Source organism: Vicia villosa, linkage group LG3, assembly GCF_029867415.1.
Source record: "Vicia villosa cultivar HV-30 ecotype Madison, WI linkage group LG3, Vvil1.0, whole genome shotgun sequence".
In the NCBI taxonomy this organism is placed as follows: Eukaryota; Viridiplantae; Streptophyta; class Magnoliopsida; order Fabales; family Fabaceae; genus Vicia; species Vicia villosa.
The window spans coordinates 58669548-58689980 of NC_081182.1; the positions used below are offsets into that span (position 1 = coordinate 58669548).

Below are 20433 nucleotides of genomic sequence, written 5' to 3' on the forward strand. Positions count from 1 at the left end.
TTCTGTACATTTAATTATTTTTTTCGCGGATACCAGATATTTTTATATACATTTAATTATTATTTTTCATGGTACTAGACATTTTTTTATTAAAAAAATGTAAATCTGAAATAAATGCGCGTCCCGTTAAATACGTATTTTTTATGTGAGTTATCCTAAATTATGTTTCTATTGATTTTTAACTAATTTTAATTTTAAATATTTATTCATCTCATTTATTAAACTTAATATTTTCAACTAATTTTAAATTTATATCATTATCTTTTGAACATTTATTTTGTTTTGCTTTTCCACAATAAAACATATATCTTATCGATGTTGCATGAAATACTTCTCGATCTTAGAAGATATACACAATTTATCTGGTATATCCGGTTCAGGCCAAACCAGTACCTGTGCGGAGATGGCAAAATTATAAACCCTACATAATTTTGAATAATATATATTTTATAATACCAATTATACATCTGAAATGAATGAATGTGCGTCCCATACCAGAACCCGTGCACACGCACGGGTTAGTTACTAGTTATCAATGTAAAAAGGTTTACACTATTAACAAATCGCACTCAATTAAACAAAAGACTGTAAAAATAGATTTGAACAAAAACTAAAACATATTTACATTAACATGGTCTTGTATAAAATCCTTAAAAAGAAGTAGACAATGCATAAACTAATGAGTAACAATTTTATATTTTATTCATATGTATTTTTACCCCAAATTACACAAGTTGGCGAGGTTTTTTAATGTTTACAAATTAAAGTAATCTTTTGTTAATATTTCATTGATTTTCTCCTTTTACAACCCACTTGATTGGGCTCTCATTATTCAAATTGCCTAGTAAATGTGGATAATGACGTGGGCCGATGATGACTAACTAAAGAGAGCCAGTTAAGAGAGGAAACCACTTTCTCTATGATTCTACAACCAATGTCCATTAAAGCCTCTACAAACACCTCATCTCAAGGATGAGGAAGGGGATCATTACACCCAAAAAACATAACGCTTATACAGAGACTCTAAATCATACACATCCTCTAGTATCTAAAAGAGTTTCACCCTCTATGTAACTATAACACACGATTAACCTAATCGTCCGACTACAATCAGGCAGCACCAGTCACCAACATGGCCTCTCACCTCATGTGAGTTGATATCATAAACAGCCTCAAAAACCACTACACATGGCTCGCCTACGTGAACAAACTCTCACTACCAAAATGTGTTATACACCTACTAAGGCTTATGAGTCTCTCTGCCCTTGTAGAGGAAACATGCATACTTGTACTTTTTAACAATACACACGTTGACAAATTTTATTAACGGTTGGTCTTGATTGCACGACGTAGAAAAAATAAATTTGAATTTTTTTTAAATTATCAATTTTAAATTAGAACTCTCCGATCAAGATTAAAAGGTCATAGATGACTGAATGCATGAATGTAAAGTGTTTTGACGTTACAAAATCAATTCAGGATTCACACTATAGCATGTCCACATTTACTTCCATTCATGATAAAATCCAATCCTATATCAATGATGGAGGTGAGCCTCTCAATGTATACTAATTGATCAAAACAATCATAGAATTAGAAATTTGGTGTTTAAGCCTGAAACTATTAACTGTCCAAAACTATCATAGAATTGAAAGTTTATATATAGCTTTTTAATAGTTCACATATGAATTTTGATTCTTTAACATTTCATTTGTTAAGGATCTTACAATTGTGCTTGGTGAGTTCAATCTTCTTTGTAAGTCTTTTCGAAAAAGTATGTGATATTGTTGAACAATAAAAGTCTCATACACCTTTTAATTGTTTATACATCGCATAAAGATTCAAAAGGGCACAATATTTCTAATAATGAGGTAGCATGTTTGATAAAAGGTGACTTTGCTAATTAAGATATAAGAAAATAAACTGTTGTCCATGTTATTTTAGAAGGCTTGACTAAACTACATGAGGTATGTGTTTTATTCATGCCTCTACTATATCCTTACGAATAGTTTTTCTGACGTGGAACAAGAAATTGGTGTGTGGTGGTAAAGGCTACCGTTGAATCTCTAATGTACAACGATATGAGTCTCTAGTAGATAAAGAGAATCGTGTACCAGTAAGATTAGCACTACAACGCTCTCATATCAAACGTCAGAGTGAGGCCGACAATGAATGCTTCATACTCAACTTTATTTATGGTGGTAAGAAATTCAAAGCGCGAATTTGACATGGAATTTCATGAAAATTATGAAATAATTCTCACATATGGCGTCACTATTTTGATGTTGAATGGTAAAGTGGTGATGAGATGATGAATTCAATCGTGAAATCTCTCTAATACAATGATGAAAGTCTCGAGTAAAATGAGAGAACGGTATAGCTACAATGTTAGCATTTCAACACCAAAGTCAGTGAGGAGTAACGTGCAAGGATGTAATGTATCATACTTCGGTGTGACACGAAATCACATTTATATATGGATGACGATTAGAATCACCTCTAGTGTATACAGTGTCAAATACGAGACACTCTTGAATTGATACCAACGGTTGAGAAGAATGTGGTGCATGGTTTCAACGCGCAACCCCTTAGTGGGGATCATTTTCTTTGCCATTTTTGAGCGGACGAAACTCTAAATTAGATTTTTGAATTGAGTCGTTCTTATTGTGATGTATGGTCAACCTTAAACAAGGAGAAGAGGGTTTAACTAAGAGTTGCAATCACAAAGTTCAATGTATTCAAGATTCAAGAACATATGGTTGAGTTTGGTAACATTGTATATGCAAAGAGATTGTGTCAACAATTAACCATTAATTGTTACACTATGATAGAGGTGTGTCATATCTTCATCATAAGAAATAAGCCACAGTTACATTTGATCTTTTGAATGGAGTACAAGACGTGGAAGAGACTAAAAATATAAATCTTTCTTCACTTGTCAAACGTGCAATATTCCTTGATTCTTTTACCAGATCACCTAGATACATTTCTTTTTAATTTTTCTCAAGATATAACTATTTGTAAAAAGCTTTAGTATTAAGTATCATCAGTGGCGAAGCCAGGAAAATTATAAAGCCTGGGCAAAATTTTAAAAACCAAAAAGTTAGATTTTCATATTTGATGTTGCTCATCACATTTCTTAATGCCATATGGTGGTAGTTGAGATGTTGCAGCTGAAGTCCAAAGACATATATCAGAAAGTTTTGCATCTAGGCTAAGAACAGTCTTTAGCAGCAAGCATAAACAAAATATTACATACAAAAACTCCTGAAAAATACTCATTTGCTTCACTAATTACTAATTAAGTGTAAGTTATTTAAGCATGTTTATGCAAATATGAGGACCTTAAAGCTTGAGAAGATAATTGGGTGTAATTCAAAGGTATCAAAGGTTGGAATTACAACATTGGTCAATGTTTTAGGCAGATGTGTTTCTTGCAAAATCTCATGTGCTTTTCCATATAAGAACTTTCCGTCAAACTTGATACTTCGATTATCATGATCCCAATCACTACATTCATTTTTTAATAGACAAAGAACATATATTTAAAAAGTTACTGTAATATAAATACCATTGTTGCAATGCTTTGATCTATCTGGTTTGGAAATAAAAATAAGACAAAATTATAGATAAATTCCAATATATCACCAAATTCAAAACTAACAATAAACTCACTTTTGAATCTGTAAGTGGAACATTCCTTCTCTAAAAAAAATGACATTATCATTACGAATAAGCAGTAAGATATTGAGAAACAATACAATTGCAGAGTTTCATGTATCATACTCGTGAAAATAAAATAGTATGTAAGTAAGTAAGTGCAAATCCCCATTAGATCAATGTATCAGTAACTATACTAAACACATTAATGTACTACTTTGATTCACTTGTTGCCATGATTTGACATGAAATCTGAACTCCCAAAACAAATCAAAAAACTAAACTGAAATGATAATCAAGAAGTGTAATCAAAACAAGCAAAAGAATCAAGAAAACTGGTTGTGGCATTTTATCGAGTACCTTGTAAGCGAAGACGGGATCACCATTTTCTTCATTTTTACCGGCATTTGCTCATACCAGTTATCGCTATAATGTTGTTTGCTTGCTATTTATTCAATTCAATCCAAAATTCGCACCAAAATCAAATCACAAGCATGCTATAGCACAACTCGAAACTATGTCGAAACCATTAAAAATAGCTTACTGTGAAAAACCAAAAAAACACAAACAGAATCGCAAACTTTTCTAGCAACCATAGAAATTCTGAACTGTCCTAAACAAATTGCAGAGAAAACTCAAATCAATATTGATGTTAATCTAAGAGATCTGAGGGTGCCAGAACCACTTCGCCGCGACAGATAGTGAGGGAGTAATTCGGGGAAGCATTGGTGAGAATATTCATAGTGCGTTTGTTGGATGATCAGTCGTGAAACCTCATGATTTACATGATAAACGGAGGATGAGCCCGGGCAGGTGCCCAGTCTGGTCGGGCCTTGGCTTCGCCAGTGAGTATCATGATTTATTTATCGATGTATGACTATGTTGTCAAAAGGATACTCTCCATCAAACTCGGAGTAGGTTTTGGATGGGGTATCCGCAACACAAGTATGGATTATGTTGTCATATTTGGTCGTTTAACCGAATATAAAAAGAAATGCAAAATTAAGTGAGTGATACGCGGCCAAAATTTTGAAAGCCAAGCCATCATCCATATCGACAAGAATGCGCAACTTAAAGCCTCGAATATTAATACAGTCTCTTAAGAAGTTCCATCAATCATGTCTTTTTTAAGTGGGAAATGAATACAAAAGAATTTCACCAAGATCATGGTAATTTAAGGCTTACAAATTACAATAAACAAAATTTTAAAAAGAAAATTTGAGTATAAAACAATACCAATTGTTGCTTTTAACCAACATTTACATAGTAATTTACAAACATAAAATTAAAATGCTATGTAGAAAGCTAAAACAAAATGCAAAAAAAAAAAAAAAAAAAAAAACTGCTGGTAAAACCATTACACTGACTGTACACGTAACTTATTGGCAACATGGAGCAAATGACTAATGTTTGTAGAAGGATAACTTTGCAGCAATTTGAGATTAGAAGTGAAATCACCCGCCAGGAGGCGCCTCCGAACGAGAATTAGCATTGCACAGCATATCCGTAGAAGTGTCTCCTACACAGTAATAAGAGTTTGTTTCCAGTTTTTCTATTTCCACTAAAAGAATTGCAAGGTACTTAGTAAAATAAAACACAATTTGAGATAAAATGAATCTACTGGTAAATGTCACGAAAAGCACATGACTTGTAAGTGTAATATACCCTTGCACAATTAAGTACAGCATAAAATGAAGGAGCATATGACTTTGTTCTATAAAATATATAAACCATCCAATACCATGACTAATCATCTCTCCGACTCCTTTACAGTAGCATCCTATAACATTCAGTGTGTATATATTTTTCCAAGGGTGAAATAGGATAGACATTATAAAGTATAGTAAGCAGTGAATCACTGTTAATTAACAGATTAACAATTCAGTATTTATCCAGCACAAGCAGTATGAAGTAATAAAATTATCTTTTAACCCCCAAGGGTTGGTCTAGCGGTGGAGACTTGGTTCTTGAGAGTGTGCTCCTCTCAAGGTCCTGAGTACTAACCCCGCTGGGAGCTAACAATCCTTGTGTTGGACCAGTCCATACAGAGCTAGGCTCCCGCTAGTGGACGGTGGAATTGGTCTTCTTGGATTATTTGTTCTGGCTTTACACAGGGCCCCCGCTAATGGACGGTGGGATTAGTCGATCGCAAGGCCGGATACCAAGATTTCAAAAAAAAAAAAATTATCTTCTTTGCTGAATGAAAAGTGGGAGTATTGTGTTGTTTTGTGTTGTTTTTTTAAAAATCATTTCCTTTTGTTGTGGACATCTTTTGAAGGAGTCCTAGGAGAGTTTTATGGTGGTTGGGGTGGTTCCTTATTTGTCTCAGAGTTATCGATAGTGGCGCTATCCCGGGAGAGCAGTGCGGCGCGGTGGCCGTCTGCAATCAGAAAAGCCATTGCGGAGCAGTTCGGCGTCACAGACGCTATTAATAGGAGCCAAGTCCTTTGCTTCATATTTGCTATCAAAAAGTAACTTAACTTAAAATCATCTCTTATAATGTCAACTAATCCTGAGACCATCTAAGTCACTCAAAAACAATCTAAGATACAATCAAGATACTACAAGATATTTTCAAATAACCTATAACCCAACATAATACAAGGTAGAAGAATGGAATAAATTTGTACCTGTAGACCATCAGGATCACTTAAAAGGGTGTCCCAAATCCGAAGGATCTCAGAAAAATTGAAGTCTTGAGTCAAGAGGAGAGTAATCCACCTAAATGCATAAAATTGGGGGTTGACCTGATATTTAGAAACAGAAATGTGAGATTTTTCTAATTGACTGCACAACAACTAGTAAGCACATTCTCAAATACAGAATTACAGAAAAACAGTAGTAAAACAGACACAAAAAGTAGGAAGGTTATAACAGAATTAACAGGCAAAAAAAGATTCAAGAATCAGAAAGGAGGACAAGGAGGGGAGAGAAGGCGTATTTGAAGGGGGTAGTAAAAAAGGGGTATGAAAAATCATGAGTAAAAAGTATCTGGCTTGGTTGAGTGGAGAACAGGGCCTTCCCCAGAGAGGGGGTTTTATAGTCTCTGTTTTTCTTATTTCTATTCTGCAAGGAGATCATATTCATTCATTACCATAGTTTTCCATTATTTCTCTGATTAGTTTTACTTCAGTATCAATACTATCCAACTCTGGTGTCTAACACTAGGCAGTATCAAGATGTACAATTAGACATGGAGATGAAGAATGCAAAGAATGGAAAATCCCTTGCAGGTGTTCAACAGTGTAGAATGAGAAGAAAAAGAAAAATCTAACAAACTTCCCCTCCTCCCTATTTGTTCCCACCCCCTCTCACAATTAACTGTCTACTGGACTGTTATTGTTATTGTGTTTCTAACATTCGTAACTTCCGATGTCTACCAACAGAAACACACTTTCTAGTTAATTTAACATTTATTAATATTGAAGATATGAAAATATTTTTTAAAAATAAACAAAAATTTAACAAAACCGAGCACAGCTGCACAGGACAATATCCTCATCATTCATGTGCCAACCAAATTGAGTTAATCAATAACTAACAAAGGATAAACTCTCCCACTAAATGCTGCTTCCATCTCAAATTATTAAAATGGTTTTGTTATATTGATAGAACATGTACTTAAAAATGTGTCTTACTTTGGTCGTGACCTCAAGATGACGCCATAGTTCTTCATCGTGTTCTCTCAAAAGATGAGACAATCTTGTTATAGTCGAACGAATTCCAACAACACTATTGTCAAGCTGTTGACAAAAATTATCTCGGAATCCACTCATTACTTCAACAAAACAAAAGAATGTGTCTGGTTCAGAAAAGGCCTGCATATAATAATTGGCAACAGTTGAACAAAATTAAAAGAATGTAACATGAGTAACCCGAATCTACATTACTCAACCGCTGCTATTTGAGAAACTATTTTTGAAAACAAAAAGCCTGTCAACGTTCCTGTGGACATATTAATCATTTCATATCTTTTCATTTATGTAAATGGGAAAGCTGATTTTTATAAATTTGACAATATTTTATGTCCTATAATTCTCTCAGAAAGCAATAATACATTTTCAAACTTAAAGAGAAAGAGAGGCGGGAGAGGAGTGCTTGCAAGGATATGTACTCACTGCATTTTCCTCGTCCGGATCATTCCTGAACACATAGAATAAAGGAGCCAATACTTCATGCATCCCTTGAACATATCTAATACCTGGGTTCAACTTTGCAAAAATAATTAATATGTTCTTTAAGGCCTCCTGAAAATGCCCCCAGAAAAGAAAATCAATTCAAAAGATTCATGACAAGAAAAAGGTTTCAGTTATTAAGTTTGCATGAGTTTCAAAAGAAACAAAGGAACAACCTGATTAGATTTTGCTAATTGAGAATCACCACAGAAGAAGTGCATATCTGGATGAGTACGCTTCACATCGCGGTCAATCTGCTCTATGATACCAGTATCCTAAAACACACAAACTGTAACATTTACTATCACAATAGCCCTTCGCTACCCAGAATACAGCACATTATGAGATACATTCAGATAGTTTGTGAGGTAAAAAATGAGCATTAACTTTATTAAAAATTAAAGGGTCATGCTAACAAGCCCTGAGGCCATTGTTTAAGGTATTCATAAAAATATATATTGTCTTGAAAATACAAGTCAAAACATATGTAAAACTAAAAGTAATAAATACACAACTTTCTATGTAGAAGTTACCACTTTTGACTACTCAAACAATGCATTAAGAGCACTCATTAGTATTTTCCAAAATTAAAATATCAATAACAGCAAGACCATCAGCTGTATGTGGCAGCGTGTTTGATAAATATAATTAGCTGGAGACCATGTGTTATTGACTTATTGTACAAATAAAATAAGCCGTGACATGAAGAACTCGCATAGCATATACTATAATAATCTAGAAGCTTACTTCACAACAGAGAATACAGTAATTATAATAAAGACAGTGGTTGTGGTGCAAAGAAGCATAAACACAGTTCACAAAGAAGGGGAAAACAGGTAGCTTTCAAATATAGAAGAGAAATGCTAGCAACACTCTCTTTTGAACACTCTCTCAAACACTCACTTTCTTATTGGTTGAAATATGTGTGGGTCCTACTACTTTATGTGGGAGCTATTTTCAAAATGAGGGGCCCACACATGTTTCAACCAATAAAAAAGTGAGTGTTTGAGAGAGTGTTCAAAAGAGAGTGTTGCTAGCACTCCTCAATATAGAAAAAAGTTTGCATATACTAGACTAGTACCTGGAAAAACTGATTCCAAATGCTGGTCTTGCCAAGACTCAAAGGATGTTCCTCGTGAGTGACTTGTGATCTAGGAAGCATGCACCTGGTCTCACATTTGAGTTCATCGGCATCATAACTAGCAGAGTCCCACATCCTCCTCGTGATTTCTGACTAACTAGCCACAAAAACATTCAGACGGGGGCTAAGTAGACAAAGCAAATAGAATATTCAATAGTTAGAATAACCAATAAAGCCAACTAACTTACAGGATTGATAAGAATGTCTTGTTTGAAACGTTTGTATTGAGACCTCTTCTTTGCTAATTCAGAGGACCAAAGGGCGTGATCTGGTGGTAGATACCCTAGCAGAAGCTGCAAAAAATACACAAATAAATTGCAACAACAATATACATTGATCTTTTACATGGGGCCTATTTGAATTGACTTATTTAAGCTTATCTATTACTCCCTCCCTCCCACCATTTCACACATACTAAGAAAAGTCTGTAAATGAAAGAGAGAGAATGATGTTTTCACTAAAGTATACTTTATCAAGAATTGGGAGTGATGAAAGTGGTCATATTTGTGAGGGCTTGATGGAACAGTATATGACAGGTTCATAAGTTGTTTTCAGCTTATTTTCATAAATTCTTGTGAGGGCTTGTGGGAACAGTATATGACATGCTCAAAAGTTGTTTTCAGCTTATTTTCATAAGCTCTTCAAAATAACTAATGAAAATAGTTTATATGAAAACCATTTAACTTTACTTAGAGTTATTATGTTATATAAATAGCTTAAACATAAACACTTATATGATAAACAAGGATTAAGCTATAAACACTTAATTAAATTGTTCATCCATGCCTTAATTGAATTTCAAAGAAAAAAATGGAAAGGTACCTTCCAGACAGTAGAACGTAAACCAGGAAAATCGGGTATCCCTTGAGAAGCAATTCTTCTCAATTCCCGCATATCTATTACCTTCCTAGATAACTATTAGAAACCAAAGAGTTAGCAATATCATCATAACTGAACAATAACAACTATAAGCTTTTTGATTTCAGAGTAAGGATGATGGAGTGAAACGAAACCTACCTCGGCTAACAACTGGGCCTGGCACTGGGCCCGACGAGAGACGGACATATCATCGGCGGAGGAGGTAGAAGCGGAGGATGAAGAAGAAGATGGAGATGAACTGGCAATGCCATTGTGATTGGTTCGCGAATGTTGAATTAAAGGAGGATCTTCATTGACGGTAACAGGGGGTGGAGAGGGAGGTTCCGGCGGGTCAAAGGCGGCGGTAAAGCGGTGGTGGTCGGAGGGGGAGGACCAGATAGGACTGTTGAGCCAATCGGGAACGCGTTTCTTCGCCATAATTCTAGGGTTTGTAAATTTCGATTCGAGATTTGAGTAATGAAATAGTGGTAGTTAGTTTAAGAGGAGTAGATTTTAGAAAGAGGTCGAAGAACGGAATTGCATGCATTTTACTGTGAAATGAAATGGAGAAGGGTTTTGTTACGGCTGTTGCTGCAAACGGAGTGGGCCACTGTACACATGGCTTGTGAAAATGCCACCACAACACACAGAAATCCTAACCTACTCTTTCCATGCTTTATTTACTTCAATTATAAGATTCACTTTTAATTAATATTTATAAACTTTATCATAAAACATTATTCAAATTTTTTTTAAAATTACTATTAAATTAAAAAATATTTTTGCTCTCTTATTCTATCATTTAATCATTTAATATAAGAATAACAATATATACGGTGGAGTTTGGAAGTATTATATTTATAGCTTTTTGGTTGGAACTATTTATAAGGAAGCATTATATTTATGGCTTGATTTGGTTGGAATTATTTATAAGAGAGCCCACTACTTAACATTGTTCCCTATATTTTCAACTCAAACTCATAAATATTTAAACTTTTAGTACATAAGAAAAATAAATATGTCGGCAAAACTTAATTTTAGACATCAAACTTATTTTTAGACTTCGGAAATGGAAACTGTTTGGTTGAAAGCTTCATTGAAAAAGAATGAAAAAAAATTTGATGGGCCATTAGCTGTGTCATGTCAAACTTCATTAAAAAAGGTTTAACTAAAAAATGTTTTCGCTATGATAATAAAAAGGAAAACAGAGCAGCCAATAATCTGTCCAAAATGGCCACTTTTAAGCTATCAAGCAACATAATCACTTCCGAGCTCCAACCAAGAGAATAGACTTATTTATGATCATAAAGCAAAACATAAAAGCAATGAAACAGAAAATAGCTCCATCTTTCATTTGACAACATGGATTGATATTTACAGTATAGACAACAAAGTGATGGATGATACAGTTTATAGTCACATCTATAGTAGTAACCTTATGCAGGATTCTACACCTTCAAAATTATTCTAATGGACAAAATCATAATCTAATCACACTCTAGAAAGCAGCTATTTTACAGCTAGTAAAAAAAGTAAAACAATCCGCTGAATGCATGTAACCTCTTTTTTGATAACTACTTACAATTTTCTTATCTTTTTCATGTGACCATCATAAAGACAGTCCTTAATTAAGAAGTTCTTCTTTATCAGCCTTGCACTGCTAGTATCTGCAATTGATCTAGAAATACTTGCAAGCTCAAGTCATCGGTAAAGATGATATCCGAACCATCCGTGTATGTTGAATTTTGAGTAACAGATGGATTCAACTTGGCAAGAAGAAACCTAGCCTGACTACTATGCTGGTCACATCTTATCATCTTTGGCACTGGAACCCGTTCAGTCACCAATTGCTCTGCATCTAATTCTGGGGCTTCCAACAGCTTTCTAAAGTTCTCATGATCTGGGTCCTTATCATAACCAAGCTTCTTCCACTGAGCAATCTTGGACCCATAATGAATCACCACAAGGAAGAAAGAATCAAAGAGCAAAATAGAATCAGGACAAATAGAACGAATATCTAGAAGTACAGGAACAGGTGGCCCATCAAACGAATATTGGAAAAGTGTAGGTTGAATCATTATAAGGGACCCAACTACTCCCTCACGGTTCAGCATAAGCCGGAAATATGCAGTCTCATCAGGAGTAGTGTTAGAGACATCAATAAACTGGGATCTCCTTAAGTGGAACATAAATTGGGGATAAAGGGAAAAGTTGGAAGATAAGCGGAAGGAAGAAGGATCTTCTGGCACGTAGTCCCCAAACTTAGAGGTAAAGCGAATAAGTGTGTCATCAAGCCATCTAACAACATCGCGGGCATGGCATGTCTCTGCTCGGAGAATGGCAAGTCGTGCCATAACCGAAGCTGCTGCTTCTTGATCAAACCCAGCAGCAATATCTGTGGAATGATTCGCAACCCATCTTCTTGCAGCAGTGGTGACTCTTTTTCGATGTCCCATGTTCCCCTGCCTGTACCGTGTTATAAACTGAATTAAAAATGCAGAGCTGGGTTGCATTTTCTGATCATCACTCACTTGGAAGAAAAAAGCAATGCAAGTTCGCTCAGAGAGTGTGTTCAACTTCCACACATAGGTACCACCTTGTCCAATCTCAGTCTCGCTCACTGATGCGTTCTTTTTCTTAAGAGACACGCAAGGTCCAAGAGCTCCAGAGATTTTAACATCTTTAGTGGTCACTATTTCAATGGTTGCATCAAAATTCATCTTCAAAAAGCCCTCATCATCATGCTTAAACAAGTGCCTTAGACATTTGCTGAATTGATCGGATTCAAAGGATTCGGCAAGAATCATAAATCCACCCGAGCGCTCAATGGGTTCTCGAAGCTCTGCAGCCCCAACTTGATCAAGGGAGCAAGCAAACAGATCAAGAACAACAGACGCATCAGACAACCTCTTGGCAATCTGTCTGTAGAAACTGCAAGATTTAGAATGATGCCTCACTTGACCATTGAAAATATCACTGTGCGTTCTCATGGTTTGCCTGAAATCAGAGTCCACAACTAGACCAGGTCCAAGAGTAGCAGGTCCTGAAGTGAAGACCATGATTCTGGAGCCAGTATTTACAAAACAACACTCTAAAAGTCCAAGGGCAGCTGAAATTGCAGCTCCAGTGGACCTTGGGGGTCGGCTACCGGACCTGAATTTGTAGGTGGAATGAACATCTTCAATTGCAGCAGTGATGCTGAACTCACATTCTGAAATTGGAACCAGAAATCCCTGCTTTGGCACAGGCTGCGTTTGCCCAATATGCAGTTGGTGGGGTCGACTAATGTTGAGGAACTGCCTTATCTAAGAAAAAAGACAAATAATCAGCAAAAAGCAGTGCACTCAAATATAGGCCCTATTTGAATAATCAGTTTAATTAAACGCTTATAGCATAAACTCTTATCGTATAAGTGCTCATATCTAAGATGTTTCTATAATAAAAGATGAAACAAAGTCAAATTATTTTCATATGAAGTGTTTTCATGGGCTAGAGTGGAGAGCATGTGGATCTAAGCTAAAAAATTGTTTATGGATATCCCAACCCAACCAGTTTTACAAATGCTTAAATGCCTATAACTATGAAGCACGGACACCCTGCCCGAACACGTCATCGACACTAACAACGCGACAACGGTAATAATTTAAAACATAAATAAATTAAACTTATTCACAAGTGTCGATGGAGGTGTCTGACATGGATACAGATTGGACACACCTTTTTCTAAGAGGGTGCTACATAGGCCTATAATGTAAGCCTAGCAATATCTTGCATTAATAAGCAATTGCTCAACTAAGTAACGAAACTACTGTTCACTCAACTGTAATGTAAACCTAGCAAATATCCTGCACTAATTTAGCCATTAATTAACTAACTAACTGTCTAGTAAGTGCTACCCAAACCTAAGTAATAATGATTATTACTGAATTAGAAAGAACAAAAAGAAAACACTATACTAATATCATATAGAAATGTAATTAATCGGAGGTACCTGATCAGAAGAAAATTGACGCTCACCGTGTAAGATAACAAGCCTTGAACAATGAGAATATCGAAGATCATGAAGATAAACCATAGAATCAAACGTGATCAAACCAACAAGAGCACTATCAGGCAAATGGTGAAGAAGAAGTAATAGTTCATTCTTAAGCGACCGAAGATCATCTTCCGTCGAAGAAACATCGATTACAAAAACAAAAGCGGGAGGGTGAAAAGGCAAACTAGAAGAGTACTCAACGGTAGTGTAAGTCGGAAAAAGTTCAGCGGGGAGATTAGCGTCGGCGATGGAGCGAGGGAAAGGGTTTCTCTGAGAACAAAAGGGACAGTGCCAGATACGCGATTGGTAATCGAGACGAGCGTAGGGGTTTAAAACGGCGCCGCATCGGGTGCAGAGGAGGGGATCGTAAGGGAGGAGAGGGAGGTCGGTGCCTTGTTGGGATAATGGAGTGCACATGATTGTTGGGGGGATTATGAGTTCCGATTTGGATGTTGGCCAGGAGTTCCAGGACCATCGGAGGCCTTCGACGGCCTCCAATTCGACGAAATCCATTGATGATGATGATGATTGATTCACTGAGTCACTCAGTGAGTTAGGGTTTTAGTTTTGAAGGAAAGTTACAGTAGCCGATGCCTGCACTGCAAGTAAAGCTGCGGCATATTCTTTCCCTGACCAGTGAGTCACTACAGTACATCGCATCGGGGAAACCCTCGACTCAACTGGCTTCATTTACATTTCTCCTTTTTTTCTTTTTTTTTTATAATTTTTTTAGGCAAAACTTCATTGCAACTCATTTTATTTAATTTAAAATTTTAAATCGATGTTTATTTCTATATAAAAATATAATATTTCAATATTTTTTATTCTCAAAATAATCATTCATTTTAAATATATTAAGGTGTTATTGGTTTTACCTTTAAAATAATAAAAAAAAATTGTATTTTAAAATAAAAAATATGAAATTTCTTTAAATAGTAAAAGTTATTTTTAACTCATTTTATATAAATTAAAATATTAATTTTGATATCCAATTACATATATTATTGTTCCGCTTCTGAGCCCGAAATTGATGCTCTGGTTTCACGAAGAAACCAAAAAATTGAGAGTTAGATAACTGTTGATCTTTAGCGGTGGCTTTGATATCCTTAATGATAGTGCGGAATAGACCTGCATGGTTAGCACTTTAACACGTAAGTCAGTTCTAGATTCAAGATGAGTATAAGGAAATTTGAGATCGGAGATTGTGTACCTTCTCATAGCATGTGAATTATTTTTTATATAATGGTCTTGGTCAATTTGCGTCTTTGGTTGGTCCAGAATAGTTTGTCTCAAAGCTTTGTCGGGCACTGAAGGAGTCAGGAGAAACCTTAAGTATTATTGATCGAGCTCCATGTTGTGATCTAATATAGAACAAAATTGAATCGTTGGGGATCAGTTTTTTGAAAAAGTAATGGGAACCATGTGCATTTAATGCGATGCATCGATGAAGTGTTTCGTCACTCATTCCTGGCACGTGCGTTGACGTGACCAGCTCAGGCGTGGCGTAGTTTTTAGAGTACTTGAGTGCACTCTGTAACACCCCTTCCTAAACATATATCTTATTCATTGCATAGAACTACATATAACCATAATAATGGGAAGTCAAACCCTTACCTCTTGAAGAATCTCCTTCTTCTTCAAGTTCCCACTTTCTCTTTTCTCCTCTTTTTCTTCTCTTCTCTAGAGCTCTCTCTTTCTCTTCTTTGCCAAATGATAGTGTAATTCTCACTACACTAAAACCCGAACTATTGGTGTTCTCTCGCATTGGGCTTAACCCACAAATCCACTTAGTATTCTATTTCTACCATTTAAACCCAACTAGCTATATCTCCCTAATAAGATAATTAACCCAAATAGCACAAATATACACATAATCGAATAATTAAATAATCATTATACTACCAAATAATTAAATAAAATAAATAATTAATAAAAACACCAAATAAAGTAAATAATAAAATAGCTAATAAAAATCGGGATGTTACACACTCGAATTGGCGTTCATTGATCTTATGATCACTACAAGAAAAATGTCATTTTACGACACATAGGTTGCGACGGTTCACTAAAAACCGCCCTATTATGCTTATTACGGCTGTTCATGTGGCAGTTATTTCCAACCGCCTTTGATTTTTAAGAAAAATTGAATGGACTGCGACGGTTCTAAGCCCAACTGTCCTAAAATATAGATTGCGACGGTTGTTGAACCGCCCTTGTTGTTTTTATAGCCCAACACTTCAAAAATCCAAAAGTAGGAAAAAAAATCCAAAGGGCTGCGACGGTTCAGGCCCAACTGTCCTTATATTTTTTTTTGCTTTTGGCTCTTCAAAACATTCAAATGGGCTGCGACAGTTTTGGCCCAACCGTCCTCATAGTATTTGTTTTATTTTGCGCTCCAATATTTCTTAATTAAAAGATTGTTTAAAACAAAAATACAATGTTTTCGCGGCTGGTTGTGTTCCTTCGGTAGCTGCGTCAGGAGGAAGAAGGAAAGGTGCTCTGCAACTGAAGGAAGAGGGAAAGGTGATCTACGATTGTTGCGATTGAAGGAAGACGTAAAGAGGGAAAACCACTGTTAACAGGTTAGTTGTCTCAAACCCTAGGTTATTTTTTACAATCTCTTCCTCCTCCTTTCATTAAACCTTAATGTGCAGAAACCCTAAGTGATATGTACAAGATATTCCTTCTCTTATTTTATTCGACAAAGTTTTATGTGCTGAAATGTACAAAACTTATAATTTTTATGAAAATACATTGTATTTCTTTTGCGACATGTTTGTTCATGTTCTGATTTCTGCAATCTTTGTTTATGATTTCTGCAATGTACTAAAATTCTGGTTTATACTGATATTTTGATGTTGCATTTGCTGCCAATGAAACTAATCTTTGGTTTTGTGATGTTGAAGCTCTAGGTTATTTGATTACTGGCTACAAATTCAAATCCTTCTTCAAATTAAATTTTGTGATGCTGACATTGTAATTTTTAAATGGAAATCCTTCTTCAAATTAAATTTTGTGATGTTGACATTGTAACTTTTAAATGGCACCTTTGTTTGTGAAGCTGACACCATAGTTTTGTCATGACAATTTGCCGAGCATGTTTCTAATTTATATATGAGATATTGTGTTATTTGAGTATTTGTTAAAGCATTTGGGATAAATTGCATGGTGTAAAATAAGAACTGTGATATGGACATTTCCTAAACACTAGTTGTTCCTAAATATTGAATTTCCACTTTGAATTGAACTGTGATATGGACACTTCCTAAACACTAGTTGTTCCTAAATATTGAAGTAGATTTAGTCATTCTGAAAAATAAACTCTGTAAAGATGTTGGTCCTCGTGATTCCTCTGTTTGTAGGGAGCAAGCTATGAGGTAAATATACAAACAGTTACACACAGAACATTAGTGCACTGATCCAAGATTACTAGGCTAAAAAATTAGTGCACTGATCCAAGATTACTAAATAAGTGTGATCATAAATCAATAGTTTTCTTACTGTTTAAATCACTACCGAAGTTTTGTGAGAAATTATTCATAAAAGTCTTGATTGTTACTATTGAAAATTCTTGGTAGTTTTCAAAACATTTGAACAAATAGGTAATAAGCACTTTAGAAGGGCGACAATTACGGTTCTGTTAGAAGTCACTTTAGGTAAGTCAATATACCTACGGTTATGTTATAGATGATGAGACAAACATGACCTACCATATGATCTCTTTTAAATCTCTCAATTTTTGTCTTGTTTTTTTGTCATTCATGTATATTTGTCCATGGTTTCTGATATGTCCATTTGTTTGTCTTGTTGAATTGACTATGTAGAACTTGTTTTGACTCCATTTTTGTCATGTTGAGCTGACTATGCATTGATATGATTTTATAATATTTACATATGTAACTCTTATCTATTGTAGTTTTATTAAGAAAATTCTCAAGCGCGACGAGCATTTGATTCTCCGGTTTTCTACGTTAAGGTATGTTATTCTGGCTATTAAACTAGTGAGTGTGATTCAGTTTTTATTGTGCTGGTATAAAACTTGTTTTAAGGTTGGTATATGTTAATCTTTTTGATGTAATGTCTTGTGGCTGATTGTTGCACTTCTTACGTTATTAAATTGAAAAACTATGTTTTGATGAAATGTAGAACAACGCGTCGGGCATATTCGGTTACTTATTAGGAATATAAAAGAGTTGGAATAGAACCAAATCATTTTTTCTCCTCTCAATAAAAGTTGTTTGTTTTAGTTAACTATAGTTTGTTTTTCCTTTTAAAAAACAGAACATTTTATTAAGAACTTAATATCCGAACACCAGGTGTGCCAGAATACAGGGGAAAAATTACAACCAGGGTGCACTAGTAGCACCATCCCAAGCCAAAGAAACTTGGGAACACATATAGAACATATACTAACCACTAGCAAGACTATTGTCCTTATGTCCTTATGCAACTAACAAAAAACAAGCTTCAAATAAGTTATGACCGAAACAGAAAAGTAAACTAATGAACTATGGTTATTGTTTGGTCACATAGTAGAATAGAGCTTCAAATAAAATTTTATTTAAAGCTAATGAATTGAGTTTTCTGTACTGAATCATAACCCCTACATCACATAGAATGAACAAAGTTAGAGCACTTGTTTTTTACACACAAAGAAAACATGACTGAACAAGGCATTGCAATTGTAAACATTGACTACTAAGTAGTTTATTGTCTGAAAACTGATTAAATTAAGTTGAGAATTGTGATTATTTTGTTGTGTTCTACTTTGTCTCATGATACAAATAGTTTATATTTAGCCAATTTTGTTGTGTTCTACTAAGTAACATAGGAACTAAACGAGTGAATAACTATCATTAGGTTCATGATTAAATAAAAATATCCTTGCTGTCAAATAGTTTCTCTCATGAAACAAATAGTTTGTCTCATAAAAATATCCAATTTTGTCTCATGAAACAAACAAGTAAAAATGTGCAAATTCAGATGAGTTTTGATGTACCAGTAGTCTATGTAATGCCTAAGGCAGCAGTTGACAATTTACACTATATGATTATATGCTTCACTCATGTTTATCCATTCTTCAATTTAGTCGTTGGTTATTAGCATTTAGTAACAAGTAATGTAGTGAAATGTTGAATAATGTTGCAATGTATCTCATCACTTTCTCTATGTTTAAATGTTGAATAACTATATAACAAGGTCTTTATTTTTTAATATTAAATGTTGAATAACTATATAACAAGGTCTTTATTTTTTAATATAGACATGCTTAATTTTTTAATAACTATAACAGGGACATTGCAAAATATAGCCATCATAATGTTGTAATGTATTATATATAGCCATGCATAATGTTGAATAACTATAACAGGGTCTTTATTTTTGAAATAAATCAAAAGAGTAACCCAATTTTCTTTTTTGCATGTGCAGGAAAAATTACAAGCTGCAATTAAGGATTCTGTGTCTGAAAATGAGGCATTTCAGAAAGTATTTGGAAAAGAACATCCTGGATATGTTCGTTGTATGGGACTTGGAGTTACGCCATCTCAAATTAATGGATCTATGAGATCGAGGTCTTCTTTGGAAGAAAATGAAAAAATAAAGGAAATGCAAGAAGAAATTAATGCACTTAAAGAGAAGAACTCAAAAATTGATGAATTGATGGATGCAGTCGCATTCTTAAAGCAAAGGGACAGTGCTATGACAGAGGAAATTGAACGCTTAAGGCAAATGCAAAATTCTAGCGGAAGACAGGTATATTATTTTGATGCATTTAAAATTAAAGCTCATGAGTATTATTTTAAATAGTATTATTTAAATGCTTTTTTCTTTCAGGGATTGGAATCATCTGCTGATGGTAGACGTTCTTCTGAGTCTAGCTACCGAGTTGCAGATAATAGATCATCAGGAAGGACAAATTAGACTTTGCTATGAATTAATTAGATTATGAACTTTCCTATGTATTTTTGGCACTATGAATCTTGTTATTATAAGATTAGGAGTTGATATGTTTTTCGATTTTTTGTATTTCATGACATGATTATGGAACTCACATTTTTTTGATATCACAATGTTTATTTGGTATTACATGTTTTTATATTGGAATTAATTTTACTATGTTTAAATTAAAAGTGATAGAAAATCAAATAAAAAATATTACAAAACAATAATAACATAAATAGAAATAATTTAAAGAAAAAAAATAATACTCATATTAGTAGATTATAATTAAAATAAAAAATATTTAAAACACACTATAGATTAAAATTAATAACGGTTTAAATTGTTGTTAAAAATAATAATTTAATAATTAATAGCGCTTTAAACAGTTACCAAGAAAATTATATTTAAAATTTTTATAACAAAATTACGACGGTTTGAACAGTCACCTTGTCACATGCATGACAGTTTGAAACCGTCACAATTAACAGCAAGAAAAAAAAACAAACGAACTTTCGCGACAGTTGGTAACCGTTACAATTATAGGTTTACGACAGTTCCCCCAACCGTCGTGATACAGAACGACAGTTGGTATAACGGTTTTGACAACCGTCGCAATTCAG

The 20433-nt window shown here is 34.5% G+C and overlaps 2 protein-coding genes and 1 long non-coding RNA gene across 3 annotated transcripts; 1 reads left to right on the forward strand and 2 right to left on the reverse strand.

Moving 5' to 3' along the window:
- Positions 1-4234: 4234 nt before the first annotated feature.
- LOC131661585 (uncharacterized) lies at positions 4235-10547 on the reverse strand. The gene is made up of 9 exons (XM_058931174.1): positions 9994-10547; positions 9799-9891; positions 9165-9269; positions 8917-9069; positions 8012-8110; positions 7779-7907; positions 7299-7478; positions 6291-6407; positions 4235-5179 (listed from the first exon to the last, which is right to left on the reverse strand). Exons 1-9 carry the CDS (start codon positions 10270-10272, stop codon positions 5018-5020), a joined length of 1317 nt encoding a protein of 438 aa, XP_058787157.1. The 5' UTR covers positions 10273-10547; the 3' UTR covers positions 4235-5017.
- A 613-nt stretch (positions 10548-11160) lies between these two features.
- LOC131661584 (protein transport protein SEC23 G-like) lies at positions 11161-14584 on the reverse strand. The gene is made up of 2 exons (XM_058931173.1): positions 13826-14584; positions 11161-13139 (listed from the first exon to the last, which is right to left on the reverse strand). Exons 1-2 carry the CDS (start codon positions 14381-14383, stop codon positions 11481-11483), a joined length of 2217 nt encoding a protein of 738 aa, XP_058787156.1. The 5' UTR covers positions 14384-14584; the 3' UTR covers positions 11161-11480.
- Positions 14585-16311: 1727 nt separating this feature from the next.
- On the forward strand, positions 16312-19922 carry LOC131655855 (uncharacterized). Its single transcript, XR_009299904.1, has 4 exons — positions 16312-16452; positions 17787-17846; positions 19301-19624; positions 19706-19922. It is a non-coding gene; the product is annotated as an uncharacterized LOC131655855 (long non-coding RNA).
- Positions 19923-20433: the final 511 nt, after the last annotated feature.

Excerpts from the sequence above, each read along its gene's own strand:
- LOC131661585 (XM_058931174.1), bottom strand. The coding sequence starts at position 10,272 with ATGGCGAAGAAACGCGTTCCCGATTGGCTCAACAGTCCTATCTGGTCC. Across the intron at positions 7,908-8,011 it reads AATTAGCAAAATCTAATCAG|GAGGCCTTAAAGAACATATT; the intron begins GTTGTTCCTTTG and ends GGGCATTTTCAG. Across the intron at positions 7,479-7,778 it reads ATCCGGACGAGGAAAATGCA|GCCTTTTCTGAACCAGACAC; the intron begins GTGAGTACATAT and ends TATTATATGCAG.
- LOC131661584 (XM_058931173.1), bottom strand. The coding sequence starts at position 14,383 with ATGGATTTCGTCGAATTGGAGGCCGTCGAAGGCCTCCGATGGTCCTGG. Across the intron at positions 13,140-13,825 it reads GTCAATTTTCTTCTGATCAG|ATAAGGCAGTTCCTCAACAT; the intron begins GTACCTCCGATT and ends CTTTTTTCTTAG.